Source organism: Hippopotamus amphibius, chromosome 3 (assembly GCF_030028045.1).
Source record: "Hippopotamus amphibius kiboko isolate mHipAmp2 chromosome 3, mHipAmp2.hap2, whole genome shotgun sequence".
In the NCBI taxonomy this organism is placed as follows: domain Eukaryota; kingdom Metazoa; phylum Chordata; class Mammalia; order Artiodactyla; family Hippopotamidae; genus Hippopotamus; species Hippopotamus amphibius.
In genome coordinates this window covers 170,582,496-170,601,847 of record NC_080188.1, presented here as the reverse complement: position 1 = coordinate 170,601,847, position 19,352 = coordinate 170,582,496, and the positions used below count along the sequence as shown (strand labels likewise).

Genomic DNA, 19,352 nt, shown 5'->3' with positions numbered 1-19,352 from the left:
TGGATATGGTGAAGAGGAGGTGGATTTTCAGTTTAGAGCAGAGTAGTAGGCTGCACATTTACCTGCTGACACTTGAAGTGCTGACGCATTGGAAGATGTGTTAATTTTGGAAACTGTGTTAAAGATATGTAAGTTACTGTTGGGAGTAGCAATTCAAGACAGTTTAACCCATATATATGTTAGTTTTATCTCTCTTTTAAGAATATAAACTTCTGAAGACCAAGATCCTACATATATATTTGAAGGACCACGTAATAGTTCAGTGGTTATGTTCATTCTGTATCTCCAATATCTGGAAGGCAAAAAAATATGTTAAATTGTATTGACTCTCCCACCCAGGCTGGTGCAGTTGTAGAAGCTAATTTTTTTTTAACACGTAAAGGATTTACTTCTATTTTAGTAAATCTATAAGGGTCTACACATTTTTCATTCTTCTGCTTTAGCCCATCTTTTAAATTTTCTAAAGCAATTGTTGTAAAGTATCATTGGTGAATAGTTTATCTTTATATTGTCCTAAAGAGTAGTTCTGGCTAGTTGAACTCCTAAGTTTTGGTAAACCTAATTGCAAATTTCTAAAGGGATGAATAACTTGGATTTCTGTTTATGTATTGCAGTTAATATGCATAATCTCTACTTACTTAGCATATTCTGAGTTTTACAAATGTCGTATCTATTCTTTAGAGGATGAACCACCTTCACAAACTGATTTAAGCCAAACCATCTCAAAGAAAACTATCATAACACAAGAGATTCCAGGTAAGAAGAATGTTTGTTTTTTCCTTACCTGCCAGCTTTTTTTATGTATAGATTATAGCCTGGTCTATCAAGGGTCCCAAAACATACCTCCTTCAGAGTTTCAGTGACTCTTCTTTATGGATTGTTTATTGAATTAAGCAGTAGTAGCATGTATCAAGAAAAGATAGGGCGTATTCTTGTGTACCTACTAAGTACCATACACTTTGTATATGTTAATTTATTCACATAACTGTCTAGGATAGATGTACCCATTTTTTGGTGAGAAAACTGGAACTCACAGTAGCTAACTTTTCTCTAAGATTACTTGCTACATAACTGAGTCAAATTCAGACCCAGGTTTGTCTTCTCCAAAGCCCTTTCATTTGCCCCAAGTACCTCACTGTCACTCTCTGTGTAATAGTTAGCTACTCAGTAAAGCTTATGTGTTGAATGAATGAATGTGTCACACTGCTTTCCATTTAAAATGGATTAAATGGTCTGCATTGTAAAATCATGACACAGTGTGGCTAATCTCACTTAGATAATGTATTTCATCAAATCTAAGGTCTCATCAATTGTAAGATAACAACCTCATTGTTTTATGTACCGCCTAGTAGGAAGAAATGCTGCCAATTAAACTGTAATATGCTTTAGGTTGTATGATATATCCCAATTTCAGAGATGTTAAAGTGTAAAAATATTTGCATATTAGTATCAATGTAATGGCAGTAGACCACATTTGATAGTCTACTTAACGTTTTAAAACTTGTTTGTTTTTAAAAGCAAGGGAAAGGATTAAGTTCAGTTATTAATGCATAACATCCTCTGGTTTTTAGTTCCATATAATTTTAGTTTGCTTTTTTTGATATTAGGAAAGTCCACAACAAGAAGTGATTATACCTATTGAAACTGATCATCTCTGGCTTTTTTTTTTTAAACCCAAATCTTGACTTATTTCCTTGCCCATTGCTTCTAATGAGATTATGCTTTATAATTTAAACTGTTCTGTTCTCAATTTAGAATAAATAAATATCTGGTTCAAGTTCAGTTCCAAGTAACACACTCTTTATGGCTAATTCCTTGAACAGCCTATGTTACTGTGTTAAGATTATAAACTATCTTAGAAAAATGCTTTGAGTGATAGGTGCTATAATCAGATTTTCAAGGCCATTTGGAAAAACCATATTCTTGAAATTTTATTTACAGTAGATTTAATTGCATGCCTCTTATACCTGGAGAAATAAAAATTTCTCATTTTTAAAATCTACAGTAAATTTATGAAAATTATGGAGTTAAGTAAACTGATGTAATGAAGACTGTTGAGCACCAGCCTATCGACCATTATAAAACTATTATACAACAGAATGTCTCATACAGTCTTTTGGAGTTCACATTAGGCCTGTAGGTACATGGCTTCATAATGTCGTAGAAAGAGCACTGGACCTTGGTTGAATTAGCTACCCACCTTTAACCTCAGGCCTTTATCTGTATGACTTAGGCAGCCTAACTCACAAGGCCACTACAAAAATGATATAGTACTTGCAAAATCACTTTGTACACAGTAAAACATACAGATGTAAGGTGGGGTTTTTTTTTTTCTTACAGCACTTTATAGGAGATGTGAAGTTCATAAAATTTTGCTTAAGCATTTCTTTTTTTCAAGAAGCTCACGCTATAGTTGGTAATGGAAAAGACAAAACATTTCCCAATATAGATGATAGATTGATGGAACTCATGCATAGATTACCTGGTATATGTCAATATCATACTCTGCTACAATATAACTAGAAATAAGGGTATGTGCATCTTTGGGAGATTTGAGATACTCAGGGTTCAGTTACTCTGAAAGGTGCTTTTAAAAATCATACTACATCTAGCACTTGGCATGCTCCTGTATCATTCCTCTTAATAAAAGGAGAACAAGTTTAAGGAAGTCATTAAATGAATTCCTGTAAAGTCTGTCTAGCAGAGGAATTATTTAAACAGGAATCACTTTGATGGAAGACTGCTTGAAGTGCACGTTTAAGGATAGGCCCTTCCTTGTTTGAGGGAATGTAAATCAGTGCAGTCACTATGGAAAACAGTATGGCGTTTCCTTAGAAAAACTAAAAATAGAGTTGCCATATGATCCTGCAATCCCACTCCTGGGCATATATTCAGAGAAAACTCTTAATTCAAAAAGATACACGGACCCATATGTTCATAGCAGCACTAGTTACAATAGCCAAGACATGGAAGCAACCTAATGTCCATCAACAAATGAATGCATACAGAAGTGGTATGTGTATATGTATATATGTGTATGTGTACACACACACACACACACACACACACACACACAATGGAATACTACTCAGCCATAAAAAAGAATGAAATAATGCCATTTGCAGCAACATGGAAGGACTTAGAGATTATCATATTAGAATGAATTAAGTCAGAAAGAGAAACACAAATATATATCACTTATATGTGGAATCTAAAATATGATACAAATGAACTTATTTACAAAATAGAAACAGATTCACAGACTTAGAAAACAAACTTATGGTTACCAGAGGGGCAAAGGGGTGGAGGAAGGATAAATTAGGAGTTTGGGATTAACAGATACAAACCGTTATATGTAAAACAGATAAACAACAAAGTCCTACTGTATAGCACAGGGAACTATATTCAATATCCTGTAATAAACCATAATGGAAAAGAATATGAAAAAGAATATATTTAACTGAATCACTTTGCTATACACCAGAAACTAATACAACATTGTAAATCAACTATACTTCAATTAAAAAAAAGAGGCCCTTCCTTCTTCTTGTAGAATCACAGACTTTCAATTTGACTTTGGTATTCAGAATTGTGCCATAATTGTATATATGTGATCTGAGAGAACTTTATCCAAAAATGTCCTTGAAAATAACCACCTAAACCAAGGGGCAACTTTCTAAAACAACCTAGTAAAGACAGCTACATTGTTTGTCCTCCTGTTTTGGAAGTCATGAAAAATGTTGATTGTATTAGTTTAGAATAGGGATACGGTTTGAACTCTGCTTATTGTTTGAAGTTCCGGAATTGCATTATTTTCACATTAAAATAGCCATTAGGTTTGTTCAGTCAGTTCAGTCCACATGTATCTATATAACTTCTTCTGTGGTCAGATTCATTTCTTTCGTGAAACTAATTTCATAATCTGAAAATATAGTAAGAAAATTTCATTAACTTTTCCTAAAGTTAAATATTTTTAAAAGTTATAATTTCTAGCTAAATAATTATAGTTAAATATTTTTAATGCCTTCTATTTTGTCATGAACATGTGATTCTTTGGCTGTTGTAGTTAGTTATAGCATTCATTCATTCTCCAGATGTGTATTGAGCACCTACTTTATGCCAGTCCCCTTACCTAGATGCTGGGGGTACAGTGGTGAGCAAGAACAGCAGACAAGGGAAGGAGATTGCTACTAAAGAAGGGTACTTGTTATTTTATTTTCTAATACCTCTCTGTGCTACTCTGTCTCCTTAAAGTATCTTATATAGGGCTATGTGTATGGTAGAGCATATGAGAAAAGCTTAAATGAAAAGATGGGGACTGAAATAGTAATTGGTATATAGAGTAAGTTGAGTTTTAGGTTTTAATTAAACCTGAAAAGGATGGAAATACAGAGGAGAAAAAGAGGAAGGTAGTTGTAATAATAAGAGTAACAGATGTGTACAAGTTTTCTTTTTAAAGCTGTTTATATAAGTCCTAAATACCTGATGTGTGAAACTCTAACAACTGATCTATTTCATAGAATCTTAGAGCTGGAAGATTTAGGGAGGTCATCTATTCAAAGTTTCTATCAGTGTCGGTGTCCCTCTGTTAAACAGCTGTTTGTGCATTGTTGATCATCTGCAGTGATGTGGAAATCACTCCCTCACTATGCGTTCTGTCTTGGAAACAGCACTAATAATTTGGTTGTTTTTCTTTTTACTATTAAACTAACAGCTACTTTGCTGTAACTTTCTCTTGATCTTAGTTCTGCCTTTTTGAGCTGCCACAAAATCAATTTAATTGTTTCTCTACATCTCTGTCTTTAAGATGTACAAAAACATGCTCAGTAAGTATTTTTAGAACAAATGAATGTGTCCCTTTAAGACTTCTCTTCTTGATAATGTCAAGGGGAAATTGGCTTGTCAGTTTTGTGAAGACAGACAGAGGCAGGCAGTGTAATGGAGGGGGTCAGGGATAGCTGTTTCAGAAGGTGGTTTTGCACTTCTCATACAGAGCCAAACATACTGCTCTTTTATAGCGACAAATGAAACAAAGCATAGTCTACCCAAGTTTAGATATACATTGCATTTTATATTGTGCTGTGTGAGGCTCCTTGGGGAAGTACACCTTGCATTTCTAGGCTAACATTAATATTTTATTTAATGGGATTGGCTTCCTCATTAACCCTATGCCATTGAACCAGAGACAGTCTGAAACAAATCTTGGCTAACGTTAACATTTTTTTAAAAATTAGAGTTTGCATTTCCTGAACACACACAAGGTTAAATAATTGGAGGGAGTGTATTACGTCTCAGAAAGTTAACCCTCAGATTAAAATATGACATAAATAATCCACAAAGAGGGTATGCCGCAAATGGAATAGATAATTGAGTTGGTGCTATAGTACAGATTTTGGTTCTTAACTGAGAAACTTAGAAGAGTTTTATCTGCTATGGTCTGGTGAGAAAAACTGCAAAATTTTCCTTCAAGTCCATACTTTTTTTATGCCAGGAAAGTTCTCTAGTTGACTATTCTAATCCCATACTTAGCATAATGGAGAGCTCAGAAAAAAACTTTGCTGACTAAGTAGATGATTGTATAATTAATATGTTTGACATTTTATATGTTTTTAAATGTTTTCTCTTCCTATTTTAGTGGTGAGTGAAGATCCTGTAATCAGCCTGTGTAGACCCCCTCTAAGAAGCTCAAGATTGGGTAAGAGATTGTTTTGTCTGTTGGTTCAAATTCTTATATTTTTAAATAGGGTACTACGTGTATTCATATGGTTCAAAATTCAAAAGTTTCTATAAGTATACAATGAAAAGTTTCTCTGCCCCTTTTGTCCTTTGCCCACCCAGTTTCCTCATCAGAGGCAACCAGTGTTGTCAGTTCTTAGGTATTTTTCCAGAGATATTTTATGGAGATACGGGGAAATTCATGTATAAATGATCTTTTCCTTTCTTTTTTCAATCCAAATTTTAGCCCAATAAATATTCTTTTCTGTACCTTCTTATTGTGTATTTTATTTTTACTTAAAATATATTGAGACATCTTTCTGTATAAGTCTATAAAGGACTTCATTCTTTTTAAGAGGTTGTTTCTTATATGTTGCTGTGATTCTTCTTGCTAGCAAAATGGTTTTAAATTAGGATCAGGGACTTTTTATTCTTCCCAGTATAATGCTAATAAAAAATTCAAGACTGAGGCTTTGTGGCTCAGGGCTATAAACTCTCCCTGTCTTAATTACATTTCTTTTTGACTAAAACCTTAAAAGAGTATTGCCCTTAAATTGATTTCATGACTATGAAAGAAAACTAGTAATGTCATTCCAAGAGGTCTACTTCTACTTAATTTTTAGAGTTTACTGGCCCATGGGGGTGCTTTATCATGGCAACTAAAAAGGAAGCTTATTTATCTTCACATGAGGTTTCTCTTCCTCAATCATTCTCTTTAAAAAAGAATTAGGTTAAATTTTTTTTTTTTGATAAATGGGTGTCCTTTAAGTGATATAAATGATAAAAAGTCTGTTAAGGTTTTCATGATGAACTTGTGGTAAAGAACCACATGATACATTTCCTTTCAAGCTCTAATGATTTTCTTGCTATCTCTCTTGCAGATTCGGCATACAAAACAAATGGAAATACTAAAATGAGTGAATTAGGTTTGTCAATCTCTAATTCTCATAGGTTCTCTCTGAGGGGTCTAATTATCCATAGAATGCAGGAACGCATTCATTCGGTCACCGGCCTGAGAGAGTATTACTCTGTTCATTACCTCAGCTTGAGGGACAGTGTCCTTATGACCATGACATTTCTTAATAGCATTGGTTTTTATTCTCTGTGAAATTATGTCTTTCGTTATATTTTTGTTTAAATTCGTGTACAAAAAATGTAATAACATATATTTTAGTTTTTACCAGCAGTCGTTAAGTTCGCACTATCGAGAAAAAAAAGAGATAACTTACCAATTAAGGTTTTTTCTTGATTTTGAAAGTGAATTTGAGCTTTTTCAAAATAAGTTGTGTCCTTTGCCATGTTTGTTGAAATGGTTTATATTCATTTCAGTGTTTGCCTCAATGTAGGACATGAGCTACCAAGATCTGTGGCTTTAAGTGAACTTACGTTGATTGTGGTTGGACTTTAGCCTTAGGTTACAATTCTTTTCTAAATTTGGAGATGAGTCAAAAGGAGGGATGCTTCATTTTTCTTTATAAATAGTTGCAACTTGTTTTAAATTTGTCTTTCACTTAAGCTCACGCTATTTTTTTTAGAAATTTCAGAATTTATAGTGTCTGGGTACTGAAAATGATCCTTGCAAGTATGCAACTTATCTTGTGTACTTTTACCCACCAGTTTCTCAAATGCTCTATTTAAAAACTTAAAAAAAATTTTGTCTAAATCATAGAGTCCTAATTAGAAGAGAACTTGGAGCTGAAATAATCTAGCACTTTTATGTTCTTTCTATGCTAGATTTAGAAATCATTTCCATAATTACTTTATAATAAAAACTAACTTTAAAAAAAGTGCTTTCCAGCTTAAAGAAAATTTCTGTGAAATCAATATAGACAATGATACCCTCTTCTTTTTTTTTTTTTAATAGTAATGCCAGCACATCTTGCAGTATATAAAATGAGTATTCTTGGAGCTTGATACTAGTGATATCTCCAAACTATTCTTTATTCTTTTTTTCTTGCTGCCCCACTCTGTTTGCGAAAACACGATTGTCTTAAAAGATACCTTTCTTAAAGGTGTCTATAGCAGGGGTCCACAAACTACAGTCTCTAAGTAAAATCTGACCTGCAGTCTTATTTTTGTATAGCCTATGAGCTAAGAAAAGATTTTTAGATCTTATACTCACACGTGTGTGTGTGTGTGTGTATGTATGTATATATATATATGACAGAGACCTTATGTGGCTAGAAAAGCCTAAAATATGTGCTGTTTGGCCTTTGATGGAGAAAGTTTACCAACCCCTGATTTTATCAGTGGCAGAAATAAACACAGCATATCATCCAAATTAGCAATTGTTTGTTTTAAGAGTAAATTCCAGAGAGTTACATACTTGCCTGGACATAGATTTATTGCAGCACTCCACACTAGGTTTTCCTGACAACACAAAAAGACAGGAGACACAGTACCTCCTGTATTCTATCTAGTCTTCTCTTTGAGAAACCATGATAGTCTCACTTCTGAGTCTTCATGTCTTTGTCCTCAGACACAACACAAGTAAGCGAAGTTTATATTTCCTTGAGTACCCTTTACTCTTCACACGAACACATTCCATAGGTCTCTAGGAATTGGAAAGTCTATAGTAGAAATATACCTGGGACTTCGTGTTTTTCTTAAAAACTGACCAGGCAAAAGAAAGTGAATAGAAAGTGATGTAGTTAGTGGATGGTCTCCACCAAAGGAGGTGGTTATAACTTACAAGTGATCTATTTTTACAACAAACATAAAGACCTAGGACTTCTGAAAGTACCTTTTCCTAATTGGTTGAAGTTATTAGAAAAGTGACACCTCCTTAATAGCACATTTAATTATTGCCATTTGTTTAAAAGCCACAGCCTTTATAATTTATTAAAATAACTTCTTTTTTGATTATGGGTATTATTGCTCTAAATAGGATTTTAATTTCTTAAAGTTTCTGCATGAGCGTAGGGAAAAGTAATACCTTTTTAAAAAAATATTTTAAAAAATGCTTTAACCTTCCACATGAAACAGCCAAGAAGTTTAAAATAAAGGAAGCTGAATGACAAAATAGGGAAATGAAATTAAAAGCTATGTAGTCATAGATACTGCTGATTCATTATCAGATTGTATTCGAATATTTATCTGTACATTTTTGGCAGCTTGGGTTAAAAAAAAAAAAGAAAAGGTTTTATGGAGATGGCATTTGAATTGAATTTTGAAGGATAAATAGCAGGCAAAATGGGGGAGGAGAGTTACAAATATTGCCAGTACTACAGTTTGTCTTCTAATAGAATGTCACTCTTTTCCCTTTAAAGTTCAGGCAATATGAGAAACTCCTTTACATTAGAGACAACACTCACATTAACTGTGATTCTTTGAGATATCTTATGTTAAATAATTTTCAGAATGACATTCTCAATCGGTAGACTTGAGTTTCTAGAGTTTCATTTTCTAGAGTGAGAACCGTGTTTAAGAATGTATATACAGCTAAGACGAAAGCTTATTACAATGATGATTACTTGTCAAATATGTAAGATGTATTATATTTAAGCTATCTAATTCATAAAATATTGCTGGATTGTAAGGCACAAAATAATACTGCTTTTTTATTCTTAGTGATATTATCAAGAGAGCCTTGCTTGACAAGTTATTGTTTATGTCTTGTATAGTGCTGATAAATATTTACTCTTAGGAAGATGGGAGTTCTAAAGAAAGGATTTTTAGATACTAGATTAAAAGTCTTTAAAGTGTTCAAAGTAAATTAAATACTTCAAACATGGTAACATATAGGAAGTATTAAAAGTAAATGGGGAACTCCCTTATATAAGCTGGTTAAAAAATAATTCTTAAATCCTCCCCCTAATTAGAACACTAACATAAACAGAAAAAAAGGAGATTGAATTTTAGGTAACTTGGTATATGAAGGATTGATTATTAGTTAATTGGATCTAGACAAATTGATCTGGAACTTCAGAAGTATTATGAAAATAAATTATATCAGGATGAAAAAGGGAGGGATTACTGTACTGTTTTTTCTCTGATAGTTTGGTGAATGAATGTAAATCTTCAACATACTTTTCTTTTCATTAATGCAGATTCAAAAATCAGTTCAGCCTTAAAGAAATTTTGCTACACCAAATAATTTTTAAACTATATAAAATATAATGCCCTAATATAAATGTAACTTTAGCAAAGCTACTGTGTTACATGACCTACACTTAGGTGTTGTTGGAACCTCTTATTTTAGGAAGAAATCACCTCTCATTCATTTATTCAAAAAATTATTGAGGGAGACCTTTTGGTTCCACATGTAAGGAGCTTAAAAGTCACCACTTCAGCCTAATAACAAGTCAAAAACTGACAACTGAAAAATCAACAACTCTTCTTAGATACATAAGAGAGGAGATGACACAGGTCAAACCACTGCCCCCAAGATTGGAGAAAGGGGCAAGTATAGGAAGTCATGTCTTACTGGAGCCAAGATGCACAAGCAGAAGCCTCTGTAGACGGTAGTGCAGCATAGGAAAACCTGAGCTGCAGTTGATGAATTGTTAGAGGCTCAGTGTAGACAAGTCTAAAGAGTTAAAAATTCCAGGAGGACCCAGTCAAAGGTGGGCTCCTACTGTATTGTGGAATTTACCTCCAGAAGCTCAGCCAGGCTCCCATAATGAATATCAGTGAAAAATCCCCTCATACTTCTGCAAGGTAGAGGGAGAAAGGAAACATTTTGAAATATGCCAGGGCATTCTGTTCTTCCTAGCAAGGCCAACCCTCAGGGAAATCTAGTTAACTGGAACCTAATCTACTATATTATTATCAAAGGACTGAGCTGAGGGAAGGGAAATACCCAACACCAGACCACTCTGAATATCCTGTCCCACTTAAAGGGGAAGGGAAAAAAGTGAGGAAGTGTTGTGAAGTTCATGGTCCAGAAGCATAAGCTTAACTAAAAAACTGAGACCTGGAGCTAGAGAATACTTCCCCTTCCCCAACACCTTACCACCACCTTACTGAAGACCTGTTTACAGCAGTTCTTTTTACCCAGTACAGCATGTTCAACTATCAGGAAAAAATTACAAAACATGCCAAAATGCAAAAAACACAATTTGAAAAGATACAGCAACATCAGCCAGACATGGCAGGAATGTTAGAATTATCAGACCAGAAATTTAAAACAACTATGACTAACGTGGTAAGGGCTCTAATGGGTAAAGTAGACAGCATACAAAAACAGAAAAACAGTGTGAGCAGAGAGAGAGAAATCCTAAGAAAGAATGAAAAAGAAATGCTACAAGTGAAAAAACACTGTAACAGAAATGAAGAATACTTTTGATGGGCTTATTGGACTGGACATGGCTAAGTAAAGAATCTCTACAGGATATATCAATAGAATCATCAAAGAAATGATAATTATGTGACATGATGTGTTAGCTAGTGCTATGATAATAATCATATTGTAATATATAAATGTATCAGATCAACACATTGTACACTTTACACATAAAACAATGTTAAATGTCAGTTATATCTCAATTTAAAAAGGTAGAATCCTTGAAACCAGATAGCAAAGAGAAGTATGATTGAATAATACAGAATATCCTAGACTGTGCAACAGCTACAAAAGGTATAATGTATGCATAATGTGAATAACAGGAACAGAAGAAATGTTTGAAATAATAATAACTGAGAATTTCCCAAATTAATGTCAAACACTAAATTCAGTTCCAGGAAGCTCACAAACACCAAGCAGGATAAATGGCAAAAAATAAAAGTATACTTAGGCATAGCCTTTTTAAACCACAGAATGTCAAAAATAAAGAAAAAAAATCCCAAAAGAAGCCAAAGGAAGACAACACATGACCTGTAAAGGAATAAAGGTCTGAATAACATTTAACATCTCAGAAACCATGCAAACAAGAGTGTAAGATTTAAAGTGTTCAAAGAAAAAATCCCACCAACCTGCAATACTGTACCTTGCAAAACTATCCTTCAAAGGTAAAGCCTCTACCCAAGCTAAGAGAAAAAGAAAAGGAAAGAAGAAAAAAAAAGGAGGTAATAAAGGTAGGACACAAATTACTGATATCAGCAATTAAAGAGGGGACCCTGTGGATCCCATGGAAATTGAAAGGATAACACAGGAATATTATGAATAACTCTATACCCACAGATTTGATAACCTAGATGAAATAAACTGATTCCTTGAAAGACATAATCTGCCAAAACTCACTCAAGAAGAAATAGGCAATCTGAATAGATCTATATCTCTTAAATAAATTGAATCAATAATTAATAACCTTCCAAAACAGAAAGCACCAGGCCCAGATGAGTTTCTTAGTGAATTCTATCAAACATTTAAGGAAGAAATTATAACAATTCTCTACAATCCCTTGGAGGATAAAAGCAGAGGAAATACTTCCTAACTCATTCTGTGAAGCCAGCATTATGCTAATACCAAAACCAAATGAAAACAGAAAAAACTGTAGACCAATGTCAGAAGCACAGCAGAGTGAAACATGTACCTTTGCCTCTCCCCGTCACTCTACAACCAGTGAAACATCCACACAAAGGTGCCTCTGCCCAGAACAACAGGATGCTGGAGAATTCCGGATCTGTACATCTGAAAGTGGATAAATTTTAACACTTAATGGAAGTGGACCTGAGGGAACTGTGGAGATGGGGCCTGCGATTTGGGTCCTTTGATGGGACAGCAGAGCCCACGGCTTCAGAGAACCCAGTAACAGCAAAAAAGGCTACACACATGACTTGACCCAATCAACCGCACCAGCACCTGGAGCCACAAGTAACTGGTGGGTAGCAACAGTGGGACCTGGGACCCTGCTGCAGTAGCTGCTGAGGTGCCCACATCTGCAGCCCCTACCACCCCCTATTCATAGTAGTAGAGCCTGCAAACCTTACAGCAGACAAGGTAGAGGTGGCTGCGTGACTCCAGCTCCCTGCCCCCTCTATCCTCTCCACCCATGGTGGAAACTGTGTCTCAGAGGATCCTAAATGGAAGGAAAGAGTCCACCATCCTGGTGATGACAGTGACTCTAGCAGAAGCAAGTAGCTACGACCCTGATGGCACAAAAAGCTACAACAAAGGCACAGAGCCACACCTCTTACAGAGAAGGTGGAGGCTAGAAAGTGCCACTCAGATGTAACCAGTAGCTGCAGGTAAGAAAAACTAAAAACTTGTGTGATAGTGCCACTGACTAGAAAACAAAGGAATCAAACTCCTCACCTGTCATTTAATATCAAATGTGCTGACAGAGGAATAGTTCATCATCATACAACATGAAGAACCACAATAACAGAGTAACACAAAAAGAAAATGACAATTCTCCAGAAACAAAACTTCAAGTCATGAAATATTATAATCTGACTGATAGAGAATTCAAAATAGCTATCATGAAGATACTCAAGAATATACCATAAAGAAGCAGTTTAATGAGATCAATAAAATTAATGAACAATGAATACTTTATCAAAGACACTGAAATTCTAAAAGACAAGTTCTGGAGCTGAAGAACACAATAAATAAGATGAATTCATTAGAAAGTATTGGAAATAGAGCAGACCACATGGAAGAGAGAGCAACCTCTAGACAGAAATCTAGAAATGATACAAGTAGAAGAGGAAAGAGAAATAAGATGTCTTAAAAGTGAAGAAATCCTATAAGAGCTGTCCAACTCTTTTAGAAAGGACAATGTTAGGATAATGGGTATCCCAGAAGAAGGGAGCAGAGAGTTTATTTAAACAAATAATAGCTGAGAATTTCCCAAACCTGGGGAAGGAGCTGCATATACAAGCCCATGAAGCGAAGAGAACACCTGATTACCTCTATGCAAAAAGACCTCTTCCAAGACATAAAATTAAAATTGTCAAAATTCAATGACAGTATTATAAAAGCAGCCAGGGAAAAAATAATGGTGACCTACAAAGGAACCCCCATTAGGCTATCAGTGGATTTCTCAGCAGAAACCCAGCAGGTCAGGAATAGAATGACATTCTCAAAAATACTGAAAGATAAGAACTATCACATGAGAATACTCTATCCAGCAAAGTTAACATTCAAATATGAAGGAGAAAAAGATTTTCCCAGACAAACAAAAGCTGAAGGAGTTCAACACTAAACCTGCCTTGCAAGATCTATTGAAAGGAGCTCTTCAGCCAGAAACAAAGTGGCCCAAATACACAAAACTTTGAACAAGGTGATAAATAGAACCATAAAATTACAACTGTCTATCAAAATACGTTTTTAAAACCTCTATCATCACATAAAGGTTAAAGGGAGAAAAAAAAGCAGAATAATACAACTATCTCACTTTGATAACAAACTCACAACATTAAAAGTGACAGTTTAAAACAACAAAAACATAAAAGCAGAAGAGGAAAAGGACAGAACTTGTATAGGTAAATGAAGATATCAGTAGAAAAAGGACTATTTTAACAGATACTTTATACAAACTTCAGAATAAACACAGAACGTAAACATAGAGGAGAAACATAACATAATGAGAGGAATGTGAGAAAAATATCTTAGGAAACCACCAAACCAAAATGTCAGACAGAAGCACAAGCAGAAAGAAGATATAAATCAATCAGAAAAAAAGATACAATGGCAGTACTAATTCCTTATCTATCAATAATCACCCAAAATAGAAATGGATTGCACTCACCAATCAAGACACAGAGTGGCCAGATGGATTGAAAAACAACTGTATGTTGCCTCTAGAAGACATACCTCAGCTCTAAAGGCAAACATAGGCTAAAAGTAAAGGGTTGGAAGATGATACATCAAGAAAATAGCAGCCAGAAGAAAGCTGGTATAGCCATATGCATATCAGAAAAAGTAGACTTCAAGGCAAAAAAGATGAGACAAAAATGAACAGTATATGATAATAAAGGAGACAGTTTATCAAGAAGACATAACAGTGATAACATAACAGACATAGCTCATTCAGACAGAAAGTCAACAAGGAAACACTGGCCTTAAATGAAACATTAGATTAAATGAATTTGATAGATTTTTGAAGAATGTTCCATCCAAACACAGCAGAATATATATTCTTCACAAGTGAACATGGAACTTTCTCAAGGATAGACAATATGTTGGGACACAAAACAAGTTTCAGTAAATTTCAGATGATTGAAATCATGTGCATCTTCTCTGATCACAGTGGAATGAAACTAGAAATCAACTACAAGAGCAAAACTTGAAAAATCACAAATATATGGAAACTGAGTCAATGAAGAAATTAAAGCAGAAATCAAAAATTACCTGAAAATAAATGTAAATGAAAATAAAATATACCAAAATCTATGGGTTGGAGCAAAAGTATTACTAAGAGGGAAGTTTATATCAATAAGGTCTACCTCAAAAAACAAGAAAAATCTCAAACAATCTAACCTTATACCTAATGTAATTAGAAAAAGAAGAACAAACGAATCCCAAAGTTAGTATAATTAAGGAAAAAGTAAAGATAAGAGCGAAAATAAATAAGAGACTAAGAAGCCAGTAGAAAGGATAAATGAAACTAAAAGCAGGTTCTTTGGAAAGATAAACAAAATTGACAAGCTGTTAGCTAGACTCACTAAGGAAAAAAGAGACAAGGCCCTGATAAATAAAGTTAGAAACAAAAGAGGAGAAATAACAGATACCATGGAAATACAAAGGATTATAAGAGAGTATTATTAACAGCTATACACCAACAAATTGAACAACCTAGAAGAAATGGACAAATTCTTAGAATCATACCACCTTCCAAGACTGAATCAGGAAGCAATAAAAAATCTGAATAGACTGATCACTTGTACAGAGATTGAAACAATAATCAAAGAACTCCCAAAAAAAGTCCAAGACAGATGGCTTCACAGGTGAATTCTACCAACCATTTGGTGAAGAGTTAATACATATCCTTCTCAAACTGTTGCATAAAACTGAAAAGAAGGGAATACTTCCTAACTTTAACACATTAACCAGAGACGTATTATTACCACAGGCGTTAGTTTTTGCAAAAATCCTCTAGTCAATAATGTGTTAAGAAGCCAGTCACCATGATACCAAAACCAGACAATGATAACAACAGCAGGAAATTACAATCCAGTATCTTTGATGAACATAGATGCAAAATCCTCAACAAAATATTAGCAAACTGAATTCAACAGTATATATCAAAAAGATCATACACCATGATCAAATGGGATTTATCCCATTCAAGGATGGTTCAACATTCGAAAATCAATCATTGCAATATACCACCTTAATAAAATGAAGGATAAAAGCCATAGGATCATCTCAATAGATGCAGAAAAAGCATTTAACAAGATTCAATACTAATTTATACCTGGAAGTAAATTTTTTTAAAAATTCTTTATTGGAATATAATTGCTTTACACTCTTGTGCCAGTTTTTGAGGTACACCAAAGTGAGTCAACTGTATTTATACATATATCCCCATATCCCCTCCCTCCTGCTACTCCCTCCCACCCTCCCTATCCTGGCCCTCTAAGTCATCACCCATCATCAAGTTTATCTCCTTATGTTATGCAGCAACTTCCTTCTAGCTATCTATTCTACATTTGGTAGTGTATATATGTCAATGCTACTCTCTCACTTCGTCCCAGCTTCCCCTTCACCAACCCCCCCCCCCCCCGCCCCGTGTCCTCAAGTCTGTTCTCTACATCTGCATCTTTATTCTTGCCCTGTCACTGGGTTCATCAGTACCATTTTTATTTTTTTAGATTCCATATATATGAGTTAGCATATGGTATTTGTTTTTCTGTTTCTGACTTACTTCGCTCTCTAGGTCCATCCACCTCACTACAAATAACTCAACTTCATTCCTTTTTATGGCTAAATAATATTTCATTGTATATATGTGCCACATCTTCTTTATCCATTCATCTGTTGACAGGCATTTAGGTTGCTTCCATGTCCTGGCTATTGTAAATAGCGCTGCAATGAACATTATGGTACATGTTTCTTTTTGGCTTATGGTTTTCTCTGGGTGTATACCCAGTAGTGGGATTGCTGGGTCATATGGTAGTTCCATTTTTAGTTTTTTAAGGAATCTCCAAACTTTTCCATAGTGGCTGTACCAACTTACATTCCCACCAACAGTACAGGAGGGTTCCCTTTTCTCCTCCACACCCTCTCTAGCATTTATTGTTTCTAGATTTTTTGATGATGGCCATTCTGATTGATGTGAGGTGATATCTCACTGTGGCTTTGACTTGCATTTCTCTGATAATTAGTGATGTTGAGCATCTTTTCATGTGTTTGTTAGCCATCTGATGTCTTCTTTGGAGGATTGTCTGTTTAGGTCTTCTGCCCATTTGTGGATTGGGTTATTTGCTTTTTTAGTATCAAGCTGCATGAGCTGCTTGTGTATTTTGGAGATTAATCCTTTGTCAGTTGCTTCATTGGCAAATATTTTATCCCATTCTGAGGGTTGTCTTCTTGTCTTGTTTATGGTTTCTTTCACTACCTGGAAGTAAATTTGATTATGGAGGTAAAAGGCATGTACACTGAAAAATGTAAGACACTATAGAATTAAAGAAGACACAAATAAATGGAAAGATATTCTATGCTCATGGATTGGAAGAATTAACATTGTCAAAATTGTACTTATTACCTAATTCAATCTACAGATTCAGTGCAATCCCTATCAAAATCCCAAGAACATTTTTCACAGAAATAGAACAAAAAATTTGAAAACTTACGTGGAACCACAAAAGTCCCCAAATAGATAAAGCAATCCTGAGAAAAAAGAACAAAGCTGGAGGTATCACACTCCCTGATTCCAAACGATACTACAGAGACATAGAAACCGTATGGTGCTGGCAGAGAAACATACATAGATCAGTGGAACACAACTGAGAACCCAGAAATAAATCCACACACATATGGATAATTAATTTATGACAAAGAAGCAAAGAACGTACAATGAAGAAAGGATAGTCTCTTCAATAAATGGTACTGGGAAAACTGGATAACCAAATGCAGAAAAATGAAACTAGACCAAACCATACACAAAAACTAACTCAAAATGGACTATTTGAATAAAGATGAAACCATACACTTCTAGAAGAGACATAGTCAATATGTTCTTTGACATCAGTCTTCGCAGTCTCTTCCTAGATATGTCTCCTCATGCAGGGGAAACATGCAAAATTTAACAAATGAGATACATCAAACTAAAAAGCTTCTGCACAGGAAACCATCAGTAGAACAAAGAGACAACCTACTGAATGGGAGAAAGTATTTGCAAATCACATATCAAATGTATGAGGAACTCATATAATTCAAAACCAAAAAACCCCAAACACCCTGATTAAAAGTTGGGCATAGGAGCTGAAGAGACATTTTTCTTAAGAAGGCATACAGATGGCTAACAGGCACATGAAAAATGTTCAACATCACTGATTATTATGGAAGTTCAAAATCACAGTGAGATATCACCTCACAACTGTTAAAATTCTCAAAAAGGCAAGAAATAACAGGTGTTGGCAAGGATGTGGAGAAAAGGGACCCCTCATACATTGTTGGTGGGAATGTAAATTGGTACAGCCACTAAGAAAGACTACATGGAGATTCCTCAAAAAATTAAGACTAGAACTACCATATGATTCAGCTATCCACTTCTGGGCATTTATCCAAAGAATATGAAGATGCTAATCCGAAGTGATATCTGCACTGCCACCCACCCCTATAATCATCACAGCATTATTTACAGTAGCCAAGATACAGAAACAACCCAAGTGCCCATCGACAGATGAATGGATAAAGAAGATGTGATACATGTATACAGTGGAATACTAATCAGCCATAAAAAAGATGAAATTTTGCCATTTGTGACAATGTGGATGGACCTTGAAGGCGTTATGCTAAATGAGATAAGTCAGACAGAGGAAAACATACATATGATTTCATTCGCATGTAGAATATAAAAAACTAATAAACATTTAAAAATAAATGAACAAAACAAAAATAAACGTAGATATAGAGAATAAAGTAATGGTTATAAGGGGGAAGGGACAGTGGGGAAGGGAAAGTGGGTAAAGGGGATCAACTGTATGGTGATAGAAAAGTTTTTGGTTGTGAGCACATTGTAGGATATATAGAAGTAGAAATAAAATGCTGTTCACATGAAACTTATGTTATAGATCAATGTGACTTAAATATTTTTAAAATGTTTTAAAAACCACAGACTAATATTTCTCATGAACACAGATGCAAAGATCTTCAACAAAATACTAGTATATCAAATTTTTAAAAGTACAAAAAGAATTAATACACTACAACCAAATAGGATTTATCACAGGTGTGCAAAGCTGGTTTAATATTTGAAAATCAATTCATATGATGCATCACATCAACAGACTAAAGAAAAATATGATATCAGTAGATGCAGAAAAAAGCATTTGATAGAGTCCAACACCCACTCATGATAAAAATCCTCAATTAGGAATAGAGGTAAACTTTCTCAGCTTGATAAAAACTGTCTACAGAAACTACAGCTAATGTGTAATGGTAAGAAACTGGAAGCTTTTATACTAACATTAGGTACAAGTCAAGGATGTCCTTGCTCACCACTTTTCAACATTGTGCTGGAAGTTCTAGCTTATGCAGTAAGACAAAAGGGAATAAAAGGTATACAGATTGGGAAGGAAGAAATAAA

General features: G+C 34.6%; 1 protein-coding gene across 6 annotated transcripts in view; it reads left to right on the top strand.

Moving 5' to 3' along the window:
* TOR1AIP1 (torsin 1A interacting protein 1) overlaps nucleotides 1–19,352 on the top strand; it is a 40,818-nt gene that overhangs the window by 1,904 nt on the left and 19,562 nt on the right. For 4 of the 6 annotated variants that reach the window (XM_057729262.1, XM_057729261.1, XM_057729259.1 and 1 more), the window contains exons 2-4: nucleotides 682–756; nucleotides 5,636–5,695; nucleotides 6,597–6,641. In XM_057729262.1, coding sequence (XP_057585245.1) covers nucleotides 682–756; nucleotides 5,636–5,695; nucleotides 6,597–6,641 — 180 coding nt within the window. The remainder of the gene's footprint in view (nucleotides 1–681; nucleotides 757–5,635; nucleotides 5,696–6,596; nucleotides 6,642–19,352) is intronic. The other 2 variants (XM_057729263.1, XM_057729260.1) reach the window with 1 other exon arrangement.